This window comes from Eptesicus fuscus, chromosome 12 (genome assembly GCF_027574615.1).
Source record: "Eptesicus fuscus isolate TK198812 chromosome 12, DD_ASM_mEF_20220401, whole genome shotgun sequence".
NCBI lineage: Eukaryota > Metazoa > Chordata > Mammalia > Chiroptera > Vespertilionidae > Eptesicus > Eptesicus fuscus.
Genome location: NC_072484.1, coordinates 4,457,665 through 4,476,351, shown reverse-complemented (window position 1 = coordinate 4,476,351; position 18,687 = coordinate 4,457,665). Strand labels below are relative to the sequence as shown.

The following is an 18,687-nucleotide window of genomic DNA, read 5'->3' as shown; positions in this document are numbered from 1 at the left end:
CACGGGAGGTTCCCTCAGCCCAGCCTGCACCCTTTCCAATCCAGGACCCCTCAGGGGATGTCCAACTGCCGGTTTAAGCCCAATCCCGGGGATCGGGCCTAAACCGCCAGTCGGACATCCCTCTCACAATCCTGGACTGCTGGTTCCTAATCGCTCACCTGCCTGCCGGCCTGGTCACCCCTAACTACCTCCCCTGCTAGCCTGATCACCCCTCACTGCCTCTGTGTGCCGGCCTGATTGCCCCAACTGCCCCCCCTCCTGGCCTGGTCGCCCCTAACGGCCCCCTCCCTGCCGGCCTGGTCACTCCTAACTGCCCCCCCCCCGCTGGCCTGGTCACCCCTTACTGTCCCCACTGCCGGCCTGGTCACCCCCAACTGCCCCCCCCCCCTGCTGGCCTAGTCGCCTCTCACTGACCCCCCCCCCCCGCCAGCCTAATCGCCCCCAACTGCCCCACATGCCAGCCTGGTTGCCCCCAACTGCCCCCACTGCTGGCTTGGTCACCCCTCATGGGCCCCCGACGGCCTGGTTACCCCACACAGCCTGCTGTTCAGTTGCCCCACGCAGCCTGCTGTTCAGGCAATCAGGCCGGCCGGCAGGGGAGCAGTTAGGGGCGATCAGGCCAGCAAGCAGAGACACTTAGGGTGATCAGGCAGGCAGGTAGAGTGGTTAGAGGCAATCAGGCAGGCCAGCAGGGGAGCAGTTAGGGGGCGATCAGGCCATCAAGCAGAGGCAGTTAGGGGGGCAGTTAGGGGGCGATCAGGCTGGCAGGGGACCAGTTAGGGGGTGATCAGGCTGGCAAGCAGAGGAATTTAGGGGCATCAGGCAGCAGGCAGGCGTGTGGTTAGGAGCCAGCGGTCCTGGATTGCAAGAGGGATGTCCGACTGCCAGTTTAGGCCGCATCCCGGATGGGGCCTAAACTAGCAGTCAGAAATCCCCCAAGGGGTCCCGGATTGGAGAGGGTGCAGGCTGGGCTGAGGGACAAATTTCGTGCACCAGGCCTCTAGAGGAATTTAGGGGCATCAGGCAGCAGGCAGGCGTGTGGTTAGGAGCCAGCGGTCCTGGATTGCAAGAGGGATGTCCGACTGCCAGTTTAGGCCGCATCCCGGATGGGGCCTAAACTAGCAGTCAGAAATCCCCCAAGGGGTCCCGGATTGGAGAGGGTGCAGGCTGGGCTGAGGGACAAATTTCGTGCACCAGGCCTCTAGCATAGTGGAAGTCAGAAGTCTGAAATCAGTTTCACTGGCTTAAAGTCAAGATGTTGACAGAGCTGGTTCCTTCCAGAGGCTCTGAGGGGAGAATTTGTTTCCTTACCTTTTTTAGCTTCTGGTGGCTCCCTTAGCTGGTGGTCCTTTTCATCCTTCTTCAGGGCACATCATTGCAGTCTCCTCTTCCATCTTACATCCCCTTCTCCCTGGCTCCAACTGTCCCTGGTCCCTCTTGTAAGGACTTTTGTGATTATATTGGGTCCACTGGATAAATCGGGCTCCTTACCCATCGAAAGATTCTTAGTCTAATAGCATGTGCGAGCTTCCTTTTGCCACAGAAGGTAATGTAGCCATAGGTTCTTGGATCAGGGTATGAAAGTCTATGGAGGAAGAGCCATTATTGAGCCTTCTGCACCTGGCATTCCTACTCTCTTGGGTACTTACATTGGGCTTTACCTCTGTGCTCCCACAACTCTGTCCATTATTTGTTGTCTCATTGAATGTCTGCTACCTGAACAGTCCTCCCACTGTGATCCTCCTGAGGGCAGGAATGGGGTTGTACTTACCTTGACTGCCTGTGTTCGTGTAGTCAGGTAGAAGGCCACATGTTTGAGGAAGTAGGCCAAGAAGTGCAAAATGGTGATTGTTGGAAGAACAGTGGAACCCAACCAGAGGCTCCCAGTAAGAAGGACTTAAATGGGATCATGTATAAAAGAAAGAGAAGAATACCTGATAGTAATGACCACTTAGTTGAGGCAGCTAGTTTCATCATCGGTTCTGTTGATTTTATTGTTTATGATGTGAAAGGTTATATATTATGTTATTCTTGACAAACAGGAAAGAAGAGGCTAAACTCTTTGTTATTAAACACTTATATTTAAAGAATATAAATATATATCTTTATATTTAAAGAAATCTTTTGTTATTTTAAATATTTTCCCCTAAGTTTTTAGAATGACAAAAATGTAGAAACTACTAAAGGATTTGCTTGGGATGACCATGAACTTGTGGAGCAAGCCACCACCTACTGTGCAATGCTCTGGTTTGAGTGGGTGGTGACTGATTACCAGGAAGCATTGTGCAGAATGAGACCTTAACACTTAGATCTAGTTAGCTTAAGAGATGGTAGAGTTTAAAGGAAGGATTAAAAATACGCATGACTGTGGAACCCACATTAAGTAACTGAATTTACGGATCCTCATAAGACTTCCGGCTTTTTGAAGCCACTCTAAGATAAGACAGATGTGCCTTTATATTCAGCTAATTCTCACTGAGCACCTGGTAAATTCCTGGCACCATCCTAAATTCTCCTGAAGGCCCCTTGGTGTGTTCATTAAAGGAACTACTAGATTTCATGTACCTTTTGTCTCCATCCTGGTGTATTCAATGGTGTTTCTATCAATTTATATAACCTAGAGATCCAGGCATTGTTTGCATGAGATTTAGAGTTGTTTAGAAGTTTCAGTCTTTTATTCACTTTTAAATGTGCTGAGTTGTTAATCCTTAAAAGGCACCATATGTCATTTTGGGGATGACAGCATCACATGTGCCACTCCAAGAAAAGGGCTTGCAGTCGAGAGAGGTCCTAGAATGTGAGGGCAGGGCACACCTTGTTCTGAGAGAGCCAAACAAGTCCACTGTAGTCAAAGAAAAATTTTAAAACATTTCATGGCACGTATTTTCATTGGGAACACGTACTGTGACCAGAGATCATGACTACTTGGTGTGCATGAAAGTTATATTTTGAGAATGTCATGAAAAATGGAGAAGTCTATGAAAGGCACTCTAGCTTTAGGAAATAATGCTAGTAGGGATTTTAGATTAAAGAGGTAATAAGATCTGCCTAGGCAGAGTGAAGAGCGATGGTTGAGTAGTGAAAAATAAGGTTATCAGACAAGTAAATGGCAGGCTGGAAAATAAAAATGTATCATTGGGATGGCAGGAAGCCATTGCCCGTTTTTCAGAAAGCAAGATATGGAAGTTATCATACCCTCCCCATCATTTAACTTGAATGGTAAAGGAGTGATCCTAAAGTTCAAGTGACAGTGGGAGGGAAAAATTGTAGTAGTCTCACTTAAAGATTAGGGTCCAATTTATGAACTTATATCAGGGATTGAGGTTCGAGTGTAGATTAAATATAAAATGAAGAACCAGACAGTTCTACAAAATTGGATGCAAGTAACAAAGGACATAAACTGTTGTTGCAGACCAGTTTCAGTTCTGTGGAAGGCAGACCACATGTACTGATTGAGAACTTGGAATTTGGGACTTTTGAGGGGGTGGGGTGGGAAAAAGTAAGCGCTGTCTTTATCACGTTCAGTATGAGGTGGTAATTAGAGTTTAGATGGTACAGCTAAGCTAAATTCAATCAGATTTAGAATAGTGCTGTCCTCAGCAGATAAAAATGTGAGGCTATGGGAGGGAATTCAAGTGAGTCATTCTGCCCCAGGGCTAGCCCAGAGCTCCCTAGGGACCATTTGGAAGAAACGACTGGGCAACACCCTATCTCATATGTGACCCTGCATCCAGGCTTTACCACTACATAGACAAACTGAATCCATATGTTAAGAAGGATGAAATGGTTTCTACAGGTATGACAGGCCAAGATTTCAGACTCTCAAAAATCAACAGAGATGGCCGAAACCGGTTTGGCTCAGTGGATAGAGCATCAGCCTTCGGACTGAAAGGTCCCAGGTTCGATTCTTGTCAAGGGCATGTACCTTGGTTGCGGGCACATCCCCAGTAGGGGGTGTGCAAGAGGCAGCTGATCGATGTTTCTCTCTCATCGATGTTTCTAACTCTCTATCCCTCTCTCTTCCTCTCTGTGAAAAATCAATAACATATATATATAAAAAAAAAAATCAACAGAGATGCCAATTGCTGTTAAGGAGGCTTTGGTGGAGCTCAGAGGTGGCAAAGTGAGGGAGGTGTGGTCATCTTACCCATAGCCACCTGAGCTGGATCCTGGAGGTGAGACCCAATTCTACACATGAGCCACCAGCAAAGAGACCCCATCTACTAGCACTGCTTCTTCCTTAGCAAAATCCAAGAGTGATGGAAAGAGATGGAAGGACTGGTAATTCTTCGCTGTAGCTCCTGGGTTTTGCCTGTTGTCTACCATAGGAGATAGAACTGGTGGTTCAGCAGGCAGAAAAGACTTCCCTGGGCATAATCAGCCCTGGCCGAGAGGCCACACAGCCAGCTGCAGTTTAGAGAGCTGCCGTCACCTCCGATCTCAGCTCTGCCTGCACTTCCTAGGCGGTGGTGCTCCAAGAAGGGCGTAGCCAGAACATCTTAGAGTTGTGAGAGTAAAGACAGCAACACGGCAAATACTCTGTCAGAACTCTAGGATAGCATGGAGGAGGGAGATGAGAAAGAAGTATAGCAAGGTCCTGCCCTCATGGAGCTTACATTTCTCCTGGATGAGTGAGAGCTTGAACAAATAAATGAAAAAGAACAATACATAAATAAGCTGATCAGACAGGGTAGTAGTGCCCTGAAGACAAAAGGGGATGATGTGTGTTGCAGAGTGAAGTTGGAGTGGGAAGCTGCCTCATTTGGGTGGACCACACAGCTTTCTGTGATCTTTGGCAATTGACCTGAGACCTAAAGAATGAGGAGCATCTTGCCACAGGAGAACTGGTGGAAACGCTTTAAGGAAAAGTCTGTGTGAAGACAGAAACAGGAACAATTAGAAGGATTTTAGACTGTGAGGAGGCGACTAATTTATGACTGCAGTGGCCGTGGCAGGATGTTCTGGGATCATGATCTAGGGGAAGGGTGATGGGTGAATTAAAGAAAGGACATGTTGGATTCAGCTAAAGTCAGAAAAGGAAATCACAGTCAGTGTGAATGGAAATTTGTTTCTTCTTAAGTTGAGAGGGTTGACTGGGGAACTTTTTGGAGGATTTGGGGTTTCTAACCTCTATTTTCTCTGCAAAAGCAAAAAGGAGCTGTTGTCCTGAAAAAGAAGGGTAGCAGAAAGTGGTAGAGAGTTGAAAAGCAGTCATAAGAATGTGGAGTAATTGCTGTATGGGATGAGGGGCCTAAGAGGTGGCCCAGCAGAAATAGGATCATCTCACACTGGCCCACACAGCTTTGTGACTTTCCTCAAGCAAGACAGCCATCCCCACTCTGGGTGGAAGAAGCCAGTGGAGAGGCTAGGCTATTCTGGGTGGTTGAGACAGGACAGACAAGATTCCTAAAGAACTGGCAGTGTGGGTAAATGATGCTGATGATCAAAGGACAAGAAGCCAACGATGTAGACCCAAGAAGACCCAAGGGGAGAGCTTTGGACACAAGAAGACCTTGGTGTAGAGAGAAAGGTGTGTTGAGGTGACCATGGGAGGAGCTGGAAGGATGGCCTGGGGTCAGTGACAGGAAGTTGAGTGTAATCCTTTCAGATACTTTCATTATGTGACAGCTGCCATTCTGTCTTTCCCCTGAGTAATGAATCTGTACTTCCATTGAGGGGGAAATGGTTGGCAGGTAGGTTGAACTTCAGTGAATTTTGACCATATAATGAAATGTTTCCTTTTAATTGTTACATATACCTTCTCAGCCTTTTGTCTACTGCAAGTATATTTCTTCTCTTGTTCTTTGCACAATCGTAATGGATGTGTTGGATGTCTGGGCTCTGTTAATAGGCCTCTTTTGGACACCCGTTGTCACTCTTAAATGGAACACCACAGCCATAATTGATGGAGAGTTGAGTTGCAAGCTTTTAGGACTAATTGTAAAGTCTAAACTAAAATGTTTCCTGGAGCTGCTTTTAAATAATAATAATAATAATAATAATAATAATAATAATACCTTGTGTAGGTATAGTGCTTTACAACATAAGAGCACTTTCATGACATCATATCATTTAATTTTTACAATAAACGAGTCTGATTGAATGCTTAGATCTCTCCTGAATGAGAAATCTTGCTGCACGTCCTGATTTAATCATGGTGAGTTGCCAAAAGTTCTCAAAACAATAACCATTTATTGAGCACCTCTATGCATAAAGCACTTTACTAAGGATACCTAGGGGTACATTTTCAGTAAATAAATATCTAGTAAATAGTACCTATCCAAAAATGTGATCTTGCTTTCTAACTTCCTTTCCCTTCCTCATCACAGTCACTGTTTGGGAGGCTGCTTGCTAGACCATAATTTATATAAATATTGCCAGGAATTCAATTGTAGCAGAATTTAAGTTTTTTAAAACTAAGGATTCTGATACTTAGCTGAAGCTCAGTGATTCTTCAGAGAGCCATTCTATCGATTTCATCTCGTACTGTCTTAAAGTTTATGTAGCTATTACACGAATCTCAGAAGTATTTCAAACATCCATTGTATTTGGAAGTGCTTGAGTGGAGTGTTCAGGGTATGGTTCCAACAGTGCAGCAGGGCCCTTGGCCCCAGGGGCTTAGTATCCAGTAGAAAAGGAGAAACAATCATCTCTGGGGTCTTTGATGTGTTGAGCCTGCAGGACAAAGGACTCCCAAGAGGGAACTATCGGGGTGCATTGGGGGGTAGAAGATAGTATTAGAGCCAGGCCCAGGCCCAGAGCAGGACTAAACCTATGTTCAAGAGCCCCTAGGGCAGTGATGGGCAACCTTTTGAGCTTGGTGTGTCAAACTTCACCAAAAAACTGAGCATAACTCGGGTAGTGTGTCACTTTGAGGAAAAAACATTATTTCGCAAATGTTTCATCCTCAGGAGCAGCAAATGTTTCATCCTCGGCATGCGGCCGCCTCAGCGGCCACGTGTCATCAGAAATGGCTACGCGTGTCAGTGCTGACACACGTGTCATAGGTTCGCCATCAATGCCCTAGGGCAGTGGTTCTCAACCTTTCTAATGCCGCGACCCTTTAGTACAGTTCCCCAAGCATGTGCTCTGGGCCACCGTGGCACCTGGGAGATTCTCCAGAAGGTATGAGACACCCCCTCCAGATAATAGGATCCCTACTTCATAGGCCCCTAGGCAGAATGGTCCCTCAGAATGAGTGATATGGCCTGCACATCATCATTCCTTTCCCATCGAGGACTGGGTCAGGCCCTGATGTGGTCCATTAGGTCAGCTGAGGGGCTGTTTTGCTACTGAAACAGAGGTGATCACCAGGGTGTGGCTTCTCCAGCCTTCTTCCTGCTCCTTGTCTGATGTCTTACACTGGCTCTTATTTGGCTGTACATATGGCCATGTGGTTTAGGAATGGGAGAGCACAAATCCACATGGCCTAATATTTTTAATAGAGTACTAATTTTTTATTATAGAAAGTTCTTCCTTGTTACCATCTTTTAAAATAATAATTTCTGTATTTTACAAGGGAGAGTATTGTCTGGATTACCAAATTATACAAAGCTTAGGCAGTCACAAGCCAAAGCACGCTTTCTTTTTTGTGTTGGGCAGATGTGCGTAATGCTTTATTTTGACACAGACTATGCAGCCAGTATCTGATCATCTCATAAATACTCCAGAGGGGACCACAATGAGGACAGAGTGTGGAGCAGGAGCCTGAGCGTTAAGTCTAAGTGATGTTTCCGACTGGGGCTGGCAACATGCTTTAAATAATTGTATTCTGATCATTTAGGTCTCTCTTTATAGGGCATCCTTTATGACCAAGACTGTCCAGTACCAAAATGAGCTGCATAAATTCCTAATCTGGGATACAGCTGGACAAGAACGAGTAAGTCACTCTTTAATTTACTATGTGTTTTTCTGAAGCCCAAATAAAGCTCCAACTAAACCATTGATGTCCCTGTCGTTTTCACATTACCCACTTCTCTTCTGCGTGCCTGAGATACATTTATTCCTGTTTGCATAGGACAGCCTTTTTCTTTTCAATTAGAACTACAAAGTCCATTGATGGAGAAAGTGGTAATGGGTACTGAGGGCATTTTTATACTTTTTAGTGTCTTAAAGTAAATGCTGACTAACGGGCTTGATAAAATCCCGCTTAGAGCATTGTGTGTAATTTGGGGCTCCGTCCTCCCGCAAAGATAGAAGAGAATTAGTGGTAGAAAGGGAGAGCTAAGCACATCTCATTTATAGCTGCCTTTTAAAAGCTAAAGAAGGAACTTTACAGCATATAAAGTTTGAGATTTAAGTGAAATGGATGAGCTAACACAGTGCTTTGCAATAGGTACTTAATAAGTGCCTGATGATAAAATTGTCCAAGATGGTTATATGCTTAAGGAAGAGCCTGAACCAGACATGGGAGCTGGGCTGAGGCATCACAGTGCAGAGTGGAGATGGGGTGAAGCCCACCCAAGTCATACAGGAGTGGGGAGGTGGTGGGAGAACACACACCTGCCTGCTGCCTTACTTTACTCTGGACCCTAAGTCTAATTTCCCTGTCGAGGGGTGTCTGGCAGCCACCCCATTATTCACCTGCTGTTTAATTTTGTTTTCAAACAGTACTATCAAATAGAACATCTGATGGATGCACAGTGCTATCTTAAGCTCTTAAAAGTATACCAGAAGTAATCGGAAGAAATAGTCTGTCATCACAGTCTTATCTAAGACAGCAGAGATACTGTGTGTGGTATAAAACCTGACAGAATCATCACAAACAAACAAAGGAAACAAAACAGCCCTTACTGTTGTCCTGGACATAGACACCATGCATCTGTACAGATGTAATGACCTAAGTTTGTCTGTTACCTTGCTTCTGTTTGTTTTAATGCTGGATGTCATACCCTGTGTCAATTGCTCATCTGATATCCAGCTCCTAGTCTCCCCCATGCCTTGTACTCTGTATCTGCATGGAGTGTTTAGGACAGCTAGGCCTTTGCTAGCCATCACTCTTCCATCCTTCCCAAGTGTTGCTTCCACAGAGCCTTCCTTAACATATCTGTAGGCACAGTTGTGGTGTCTGTTCTTTTAACCAAAAACTCATGTGGCTCTTCATACTTATAACATATGTACCCTTTCACTGAATCCCAAGTTTCAATTTACCCCTCCCATATATTTGATGATACAGTAACACCCTCATCATAAAGAATCAGGCTATGATATAGAGTCCATGATGCTTTGAGTCAATATACACAATGATGTGGAGCATCTCTTTTTTTCTAGACCACAAAAAAAAGAGTTAATAGTGTTTATGCCTCCCTTGCTGCTGCCATAATAGCAGAATCCTATTAAGATGTTCTTTGTTTTTTTGTTTTTGTTAATCCTCACCTGAGGATATTTTTCCATTGATTTTTAGAGAGAGTGGAAGGGAGGGAGAGAGAGAGAGAGAGAGAAAGAGAGAGAGAGAGAGAGAGAGATGTGAGAGACACATTGATTGGTTGCCTCCCACACGTGCCCTAACTGGAGTCTAGGATTGAACCTGCAATCCAGGTTCATGCCCTTGACCAGGAATCAAACCTGTGACCCTTAGGTCCACAGACCGACAATCCAACCACTGAGCCAAACTGGCCAGGGCTTAAGTTTTGTAATTAGCTAGTTTGCCTGCCTTTTCTTTCCCCCACTTCCCATTGATTCTGCACCAGGAATAGTTGCTCTGAGGTATAAGGCTGCCTCACCCCTACCTGAAGCTCCATGTCTTAGCCAGGAGCTTGCCCAGGGAATGTAAATGAGGCAGCAGGCAGGGGTCAAGAGAACTGGCTGGTAGGACCCAGACCCCATTGGGAGACCTGAGAGGAGGTCCAGCCTATGGTTGCCAAGCCACTGCATTTCCGAAAAGTTAAACATGTAACAGTGAATCACAAATTGTTTGAAGTACTGTGAGAATCGTCCAGGACATATCCGTGAGCTTGTTCTGATGCCAGTTTGTCCTAGGCAAGGCCTCCAAGTTCCTGACTATGCCAGCCTCGGCCAGAGTTTCCATTTGCACCTCCTCCGACCAGTTATCCTCTAGGACCCAACCAATGTACCCTACAATTCCATACCCTCACACCCATGAACTGTTGTTTCCTCTGCTTTGAATACCCCCTCCCACCTTAACCTAGAAAACTTGCCTCTCAGGGGAGGGTGGATTTTCCTTACTGTCCTGCTGTTCTCAGATAAGTACCCACAATGCTGTATACCCACGTTGCCCAAACCTGAATCCAGAGGTCGTCTTTGACTCCATCCTCCCCCTCACATTTGCTCCAAATAGATCTCAAATCGTTCACTTCTCTCCATCTCCACTGCCAGCACCATGCTCTCAGCCACCTTTTGCTCTCAGCCAGGTGTTCCTCCCTGCTATCTCTTTCCAACCCCCACCACACTATATCACTGCTCACAGGACTCAGAGGAGTCTTTTGGAAGCAGAAATCAGACCTATTACCTTCTTGCTTAATACTTTTCACTATCTTCCCGCAGCTCCCCTCCAATAGCCAACCTAGGACCAGTGGCCTACAAAACCTGGCATGGCCTGCTCTGCCTTCTCTCTTCGCCCATCCTCCCTCTCACCCACTGAGTTGCAGCCCACTGGTCTCCATTCAGTTCCTCAGACTCTGCCACCATGCCTTTACACACATGGAGTCTTCTGCGGGAACTTCCTTTTTCCTCCACTGGGTGCCTGGCCAGCTCTCCTTACTAACCTTTTTGTTTCAAGTTAACTCTTATGCCCTCAGACCCCACAGCTAATAGGGCCCCAGTTCATTCTCCATCAGTGTCCTTGATTTATTTTCCTTAGAACCTTCATTCTAAGTTGTAAATAGATATCTGTCTACTCACCTTTAGTGGCAGTCTCTCCCCCAGACTGTAAGCTTGGGAGAGCTGGGACCTTTGTCTCGCCCACTCGCTGCTATATTCCCACTGCTCGAATAGTGCCTGACCTAGAGCTGATGTGCAGATACTAGTCACCAGTCATTAGATAAACTCTTCAGCACATCTCTTTGTAGTCTTAAGAGTCTTTGATTGCCCTTATCCATGGCATTGTACCTGTTTCCTTACTTGTTTATCTTCTGTTTTCTGTAGTAACGAGATTCATTGTGGAACCAAAGTCATCGTAAAATAAAAACCCTTTTGGGTGAACCCCATTTTGACCCTTGCGACTGTCTGTTAGTTTGATGGTCCAGTTGCAGTGGACTGCCAAGTGATTCATTAAGTCAGTGGAAGAGATTCTGGAGAACTTCACAGGTGTTGTGCAAAGCAGTGATGGTCGGATCTTCTTAAATGAAGTGATGATGATGCAAGTGCTTCAGAAGATAATGATTTGTATGTAGAAGGGTTGAGAGCCCTAAGGAAAACTGGTGGAATCCTCAAATAGTTTTGTAAAAATTATCCTTTTTAAGTTGGACCAGGAGAACTGAGATGAAATGGAAGCTGTCACCTTGTACCAGCAGGCGGCTTCATCAGAAGAACCAGTTAGACTACCAGTCAGCTTGGCTTCAGTGTTCCATTCAGCAAACTAGCTTCAGGGTGCAGTAATAAACCTAAGTTTTTTTTCAAATGTCAGATTAAATGACACTTGTTTTTATAACTTAAAATTTATTTTCTCAAGACAGAGCCTGCCAGACCTTTTTGTCCCTATTTTCTGTCCTTAATGACTTCATTTTAGGTGACATATTTTCAGTCATCCTTCACTAACAAGGTTTCGTACAGTATTCTGGGGGCTGTGCACAAAGCACCACAAACACGTGTCATAAATACGCCATAAGTGTCACAACATTTCAAATACTTGTTGCCTGTGATTATATAAAGGAAAGCTGCTTAACCAAAGTCCAGTAGACACTGCATCCAGTCCTTAAAGGTTTATGCTCCTGAATCCTCACGTGCTACTCGGACAACTCTTTCCAGAGGTGACACCAGGAAGGCTCACTTATTGTCACAGTAGTCATGGAAGGAGCTGTTTCTGGGTTTTAAATCAGGAACAAGTGCAGTAGCTTAGTATCATCGAGAGCTAAAGTCAACACTGGCCTGTGGGCTAAGTCTTGCTAGCTGCTTGTTTCTGTAAATTAAAAGTTTTATTGAACATAGCCACTCACCTATTTGTTTACATATTGTCCTCGACTCCTTTCACGCTTCAGTAGTACAGTTTGGAAGTTGTAACAAAGATCAAGTGATCCGCAAAGCCTGAAATATTTAATACCTGGCCCTTTCCAGAAAAAGTTTGCTGAGCCCTTATCTGGAGCCAGATTTGGAGCAGAGATGTGCGGACATCCTTTGAGTCTCTATTTAAGCTGCCACCTTCCTTTACACAAAAGAACATGAAAAAGTTTCAATGTCAGTAATGGCGGAGTGGCTTGTAATGGAGTCACCCTCCCACAGACAACAGTTCTATGGAAACTGAACAACACATTAAACAGCATCTATAAGAAGGGACTGCCAGATGCAGCTAGAGATTCCACTGGGGGAGACCCACATTTTTACAGTTTTTCCCAGGAGGGCACTCCCCAGTCCATGTGGTACAGGGTAGCTAGGACTCAAGTAGAAAGCCTGTCTGTTTAGCTTGTGGCATTTGAGGACAGACTTTAAGGCTGCTAGAGCAACCGAGAAAAGAAGAGGCAAGTCCCAGAAAAAGGGGGACCCAACAAGGAGGGAAGCCCTAAAATCCTCTTATAAATTCTCATCAAGGCTTTGCCTACCCCCAATTGTGAATACACGGGGAAGACATAGAGGCCTCCAACAGAAGGCACAGCTAGAGAGGCGACAAGACTGAGCAGAGGTTGGGCTGCTGCTCGTCCGTCACAGGAAACAAGGAGTTTGGGGTTTGAGTCCAGTCCTGCCGTGTTGGAGCGATTGGTAAACACCTTGGGCTTCCATTGAAACCTCAGAAGGATCAGGCCTCAGGACCAGACACCATGTCCGAGGACTAAAGACAGACCCAGACAGACTTACCCTAACCACCGGCAAAACCAATCTCACGATGAGTAGTCAGCAATTTCACACTCCTCGGAGAAGGTAAAGATAGTTTAAGTTGTTCAAAGATTTAAGGAAAAGTAGTCTTATCTACTTTGTACAGATGGGGAAGCTTGCACAGAATGGAAACTAATAACCAAATGGAAATAGTAAAACTGAAAACTGTAACATCGAAAATGAAAAATCTGCTGGATGGGTGACAAAAATGAGCCAATCAGAAGAACAGGGGAAGAGTGGGGAAATAATGAGCATAATCTCAGTACCATAGGGACAAATCCACACAGTCTAACATTTGTATAACTGAGACCCAGGAGTGGGGAGGCAGGGGACAGAAAAAAGGATATTTCAAGAAATAATGGCTGAAAATTTCCCAAATCTGGTGAAACACATTAACTCACAAATCCAAGCAGTTCAGCATACCCATTAGTACAAAGAAAACTACCTTGAGGTGCATCATAGTCAAACTGCTGAAAACCAGAGTTAAAGAGGAAACGCTTGTGAAAGCAGGCAGAGATAATAAACACGTTATGTACAGGGGGACAGTATGAGTGATGGCTAACATCCCACAGAAACAGGCTAGAAGACTGTGGAACAGCATCTCTAAAGTGCTGAAAGCAAAAAAGTCACCCTGCCAAATTATCTTTCAAATATGGAGTCAAAGTAATGACAGTTTTAGAATAAACGCTGGGAGGATGCAGCAGCAGCCCCAGAAGGGTTTCCGGCTGACGGGTGACACAAAGTGGTAACTCGGACCCACAGAAAGCAGTATATAAAAATCCCTTTTCTCAACTGATTTAAAGGCTGCTGGCTATTTACTACAAACATTACCACAGTGGATTGTATAGTTTGTAGTGTATGTAAATTTAAAATACTAGTATTTGACAACAGCACATAGGACAGTGGGATAAAAAGAATGAGACTCTTGCAAGGTTCTGGTATTTTACATGGGGTAGTACATTTTTAAACTCTAAATCAACTGTGGGGGTATGGAGGGAATGTATATTGTAGTTATACGAGCAACCACATAAAAAGTAATACAAGAAGGTATACATAAAAAGCCAATGGACAGATTATTAAAATTAAATACTAAAAATATTCAGTTAATGGAAAAGAGGGAGGTAAAGGAAGAACAGGATTTTTGAAATGGAACAAATATAAAACAAATAGCAAAATGGTGACATAATATCAGTAAGACCAAATATATCAGTAAGTACATTAAATATAAAGGAACTGAACGTTTCACTTATAAGGCAGAGGTTATCAGCATGGGTTGAAAAGCAGGATCAGCCATGTGCTGGCTGGCAGAGGACTGCCTTAAATACAAACAGAGATAGCTTGAAAATAAAAGAATGGAAAAGGATAGTCCATGCCAGTCATAAGCACAAGAAAACTATTGTGCTTATATCAATATCAATGGCATAGATTTGAAGACAAGGGTTATTGTCAAGGTTAAAGAGGAGCATCAGGGAACTTGCTGTGTTGGTAGAAATGTTTCTTGGTGGGATGTTTACGTGAGTGCATTCACATATGTCATTTTATCAAAACTTAAGATCTTTTATCAAACCTAAGATCTTTGTACTTTCCTATATGAATTTTACCTTCCAAATTTGAAGGTAAAAACAACAACCACCTTGTAAAAATGTTGCGGTGTGGTACATCAGAAATGAAAGCTAATACCATCCCTTTGTCTCGCCTGTACACTCCTGCTCCCCTTGAAAGTCAGCCCATCTTCCCTGCCCAGGAATGCAGTTCCCTCTAGGTAGCACTTTCTTGCTCCTAACCTGTATTTTTGTTTTGTTTTGTTTTTGTTTTTTTTTTCTCTGTGAAACAACATACTTTATTGGGAGTTAACAGGCTTCCGTCCAGAGGTAGGGGTCTTTCTCACAGAGACCAGTGAAACTTCCTATGACATTGGGTTGGGGTCTGGCTTTAGTTTGGTATCACCCCATACTTAACAGTTCTTGTGTTTTCACCAATGCTGGCTTTTCTACAATATGCAGGCGCGAGGCCCCAGAGAGAAAACCATGTAAACAGGCTACCTTCCCTTCCCTCATGGAGTTTACAGTCAAATTTTCGCTTTCTTTTGTAAAACTCAAATGAACATGGAAGTTTAAAAGCCAGAGGTCAAGCTCATTAGGTGAGAAGTTGCAGACTGTCACCCTATATGTGAGTTGTGCTGTGCAGCAGATGTTCAACTCTGCGGACAGTTCCTACCTGAGGTGGGCCAGCCCCCGGAACAGAGAGCAGGGTGGGAGGACAGTGGGAGCCCATTCTAGGTTGGATTCGGTTTCAAACGTGAAGTGTAAGACAAAGTTCAATTACAAGTAAAATCTTCTCTTTAAATTTTGGCATCAGTCACTGAGTGAGATGCTTAAACCATCACATCCAAACGACCAGAGAGCCCAGTTGACTGGGCAGAGAGCATCAGCATAATGTCTCACACTGATTGAGAGACATGGCCAGCTACTCAGCCTAGCCCTTTAAATTGTTCTTCCGATCCTCCTTCCTTCCCTTCCCTTCCCTGTCATTCATCCTTCCTTCCTTCCCTTCCCTGTCATTCATCCTTCCTTCCTTCCTTTCCCTTCCCTGTCATTCATCCTTCCTTCCCTTCCCTTCCCTGTCATTCCCTTCCCTTCCTTCCCTTCCCTTCCCTTCCCTTCCCTGTCATTCATCCTTCCTTCCCTTCCCTGCATTCCTCCTTCCCTCTTTCCCTTCCCTGTCTTTCCTCTTTCCTTCCTTCCATTCCCTGTCATTTCTGTCCTCCTTCCTTCCCTTCCCTTCCCTGTCATTCATCCTTCCTTCCCTTCCTTTCCCTGTCAATCCTTCTTCCTTCCCTTCCCTGTCATTTCTGTCCTCCTTCCTTCCCTTCCCTTCCCTGTCATTCATCCTTCCTTCATTCCCTTCCCTGTCATTCATCCTTCCTTCCTTCCCTTCCCTGTTAATCCTTCTTCCTTCCCTTCCCTTCCCTGTCATTCATCCTTCCTTCCCTTCCCTGCATTCCTCCTTCCCTCTTTCCCTTCCCTGTCTTTCCTCTTTCCTTCCTTCCATTCCCTGTCATTTCTGTCCTTCCTTCCCTTCCCTTCCCCATCATTCCTCCCCTCCTTTCTTTCCTTCCCTGTTATTTCTCTCCCCTCCTTCCTTTCCTTTCCTGTTGTGTGCAGGGTGGGAGAGGGGGTGATGAGTGGGAGGAAGCTTTGTATACAGAGTTAAATTCATGTAAATGAAATTAGATACTTACCCGCATTTGGGGATTGCCACCTGCATGGAATTAGACAGAAATGGAGTTATAGACTCATCCCAGTATGGAGGGTCGATGTGTCCTCATTTCTGGGGTACCATCAGCATTCATATGACAGGGTCTTCTTCATGACACCCCAGTGCAGCCGCTTCTCTAGAGAGCTATTTACAGCATGATTTTTATCTCTTTGATGGTTTGAGGAGCCGAAGTTTAAAGGACTATTGAACAAGTGAATTTGGGAACTATAACATTGAGTTCAATTAAAAAGCCTTTTTAGCTGAAACAATTGTTTATAGCACTATATTTAATTCCTATAAAACTGTATTCTAAACTATCTTCTGAGAGACATTTCAGTGTTACATTAGAGTTGTTGCCTTTGGTAATCACTGCCTCATTTGCTTTAAAGCATCATGTCATCTTGGGCTTAGAAGAAAGATTACCTTTTGTGTAGGGATAATGGGTTTAAGAGTCTAGTGAAAAACATTAACCAGTTTTCCCAATTTTGTTGTTTCTTTTTCTCTGCAGTTCCGTGCCTTAGCGCCCATGTACTATCGAGGGTCGGCTGCAGCTATAATTGTTTATGATATCACAAAAGAAGTAAGACCTGTATTGTGTTCTCCAGACTGCTTTGAAAACCCTCTTGGTTGCTTAGCTCTCCAGTTGCTTTCCTCTTGTGTGTTTCAGGAGACCTTTTCAACATTAAAGAATTGGGTAAAGGAGCTTCGACAGCACGGCCCACCTAATATTGTAGTTGCCATTGCAGGAAATAAGTGTGATCTTATCGATGTAAGGTAAGTTATTAGAACAGGAGATTACAATGCTGATCATGTGTTCCTTTTCTTACCAAGCAATATCCAGTTCAAGAATCTTGCTTTTACTTTATCTCTGACGTTGAAAAATCCCTTTTCGTTGTGTGGCTGGAGTCCTGAAGTTTCAAAGTAAAATTAAGAGTTCAGGCATTTGCAGCCAATTAGGTTATGTATGTAGACAGGTAAGTAATTTATTTAACAGTGGTTGCATCAGGCTTGGCATTATCTGAGCTTAGCTCCCGTGAAATAGTATACTGGAACAGGGAAAGCAGGTTTTCAGGAAAGCACATTTGTTAGAAGTTCCTGTGGATCACATCTATAATTCCCAACGCAGGGCCATCACTTTGGTGAGTGGGGAGAGAAACCACGGCCATTCTGTGATCATTCCACTGCATGCATTGCTAGCAGTACATTTTTGTTTTGTTTAACCATAGACACAAGCCATTCGTGGCATCCTTTGTCATCATCAGTCTGCTGAATTACTGGTAGGTGGGATAACATGAAGCTCTGATGGGTCACATTTCTGATTTGCAATCGTTGCCTTTCAGAGAAGTCATGGAGAGAGATGCTAAGGATTACGCCGACTCCATCCATGCGATTTTTGTAGAGACCAGTGCAAAAAATGCGATAAACATCAATGAACTGTTTATAGAAATTAGTGAGTATCTCTGTGCTGTATGGTTTTTTCCTGTGCAGGGCAACTTCAAACAGAATTGTCTTTCTGGGTGGAATTCCTTCCTCATCTCTGGTGTGGTTCTCAGTGGAGTGAGAGTTGAGAGGGTAAGAGTGGCAGCGGTTTTCATGTCATGTAATTGCTGGAGAGCTGCTGCCTAACGACTGACCCTTCTATTAAGATGGTTGTTACTAATAAATAATGCACGGGGCCTGCCGGGCCTGGAAACATGCCTCTCCCCCTTTCTCTCTTTGTGTGTTCTAATGAGTCGTCCAGTCATTGAGAATGAATAAAATAAATAAGGGGACAGGAAATGTACGTGGAATTCCACTGTGAGGAAACCCTCAAAAATTAATACTAGGTGAGTAAAAGGTAAGCCCTGTTTTCTTCTCCCTCCCCCTATCTAGTGTTAATATGATGACACTAGATGGAGAGGCTGCTGCATACCTTTGGGACCCTCTGCAGATTGTATCTATGTTTATTCATTTCATTCAAGTTCATCAAAATGTTTATTGAGAACTGTTCCAGGCTCAGGGGAGACCGTGGAGAACGAGACAGGCGCGGCCCCTGCGCTGCTGGAGCGTAGACTGCCCTGCAGGGACAGACAGTGAGCACAGTAATAGTGAGATCCTCTCAGATGATAAGCATGGATAGCAAGACAGTAATACAGGATGAAATGAAAGAGTGCCTGCAGGTGGTCAGGGAAAGGCCTTTCCTGAGCAGGTGATGTTGGAGCTGAGATGTGACAGAGCAGGCCGTGCCAGGACCTGAAATCACGTTAACTGAGCATGTCAGACTCCAGCTGGAGAACGGGGGACAGCCATCGGGCACCGTGAGCTTACTCATTAAGATCCTTTGTCTAGTGAGATATGAGATTGCTAAAGCTGGAAGGCGCTCAGTGCCCACCAGGACCCACCAGTGATGGCCCACCTGTGGAGCAGGCCCAGGGCGAGTACTGGGACTCAGATGGCAGAAAGCCT

The 18,687-nt window shown here is 44.7% G+C and overlaps 1 protein-coding gene across 4 annotated transcripts in view; it reads left to right on the top strand.

Annotated features, from left to right (window-relative positions):
- RAB22A (RAB22A, member RAS oncogene family) overlaps positions 1 to 18,687 on the top strand; it is a 67,179-nt gene that overhangs the window by 25,515 nt on the left and 22,977 nt on the right. For 2 of the 4 annotated variants that reach the window (XM_054723801.1, XM_008141209.3), the window contains exons 3-6: positions 7,798 to 7,879; positions 16,751 to 16,822; positions 16,910 to 17,016; positions 17,583 to 17,692. In XM_054723801.1, the coding sequence (XP_054579776.1) occupies positions 7,798 to 7,879; positions 16,751 to 16,822; positions 16,910 to 17,016; positions 17,583 to 17,692 (371 nt within the window). Of the gene's footprint in view, positions 1 to 7,783; positions 7,880 to 16,750; positions 16,823 to 16,909; positions 17,017 to 17,582; positions 17,693 to 18,687 lie in introns of all 4 variants that reach the window. The other 2 variants (XM_054723802.1, XM_028145081.2) reach the window with 2 other exon arrangements.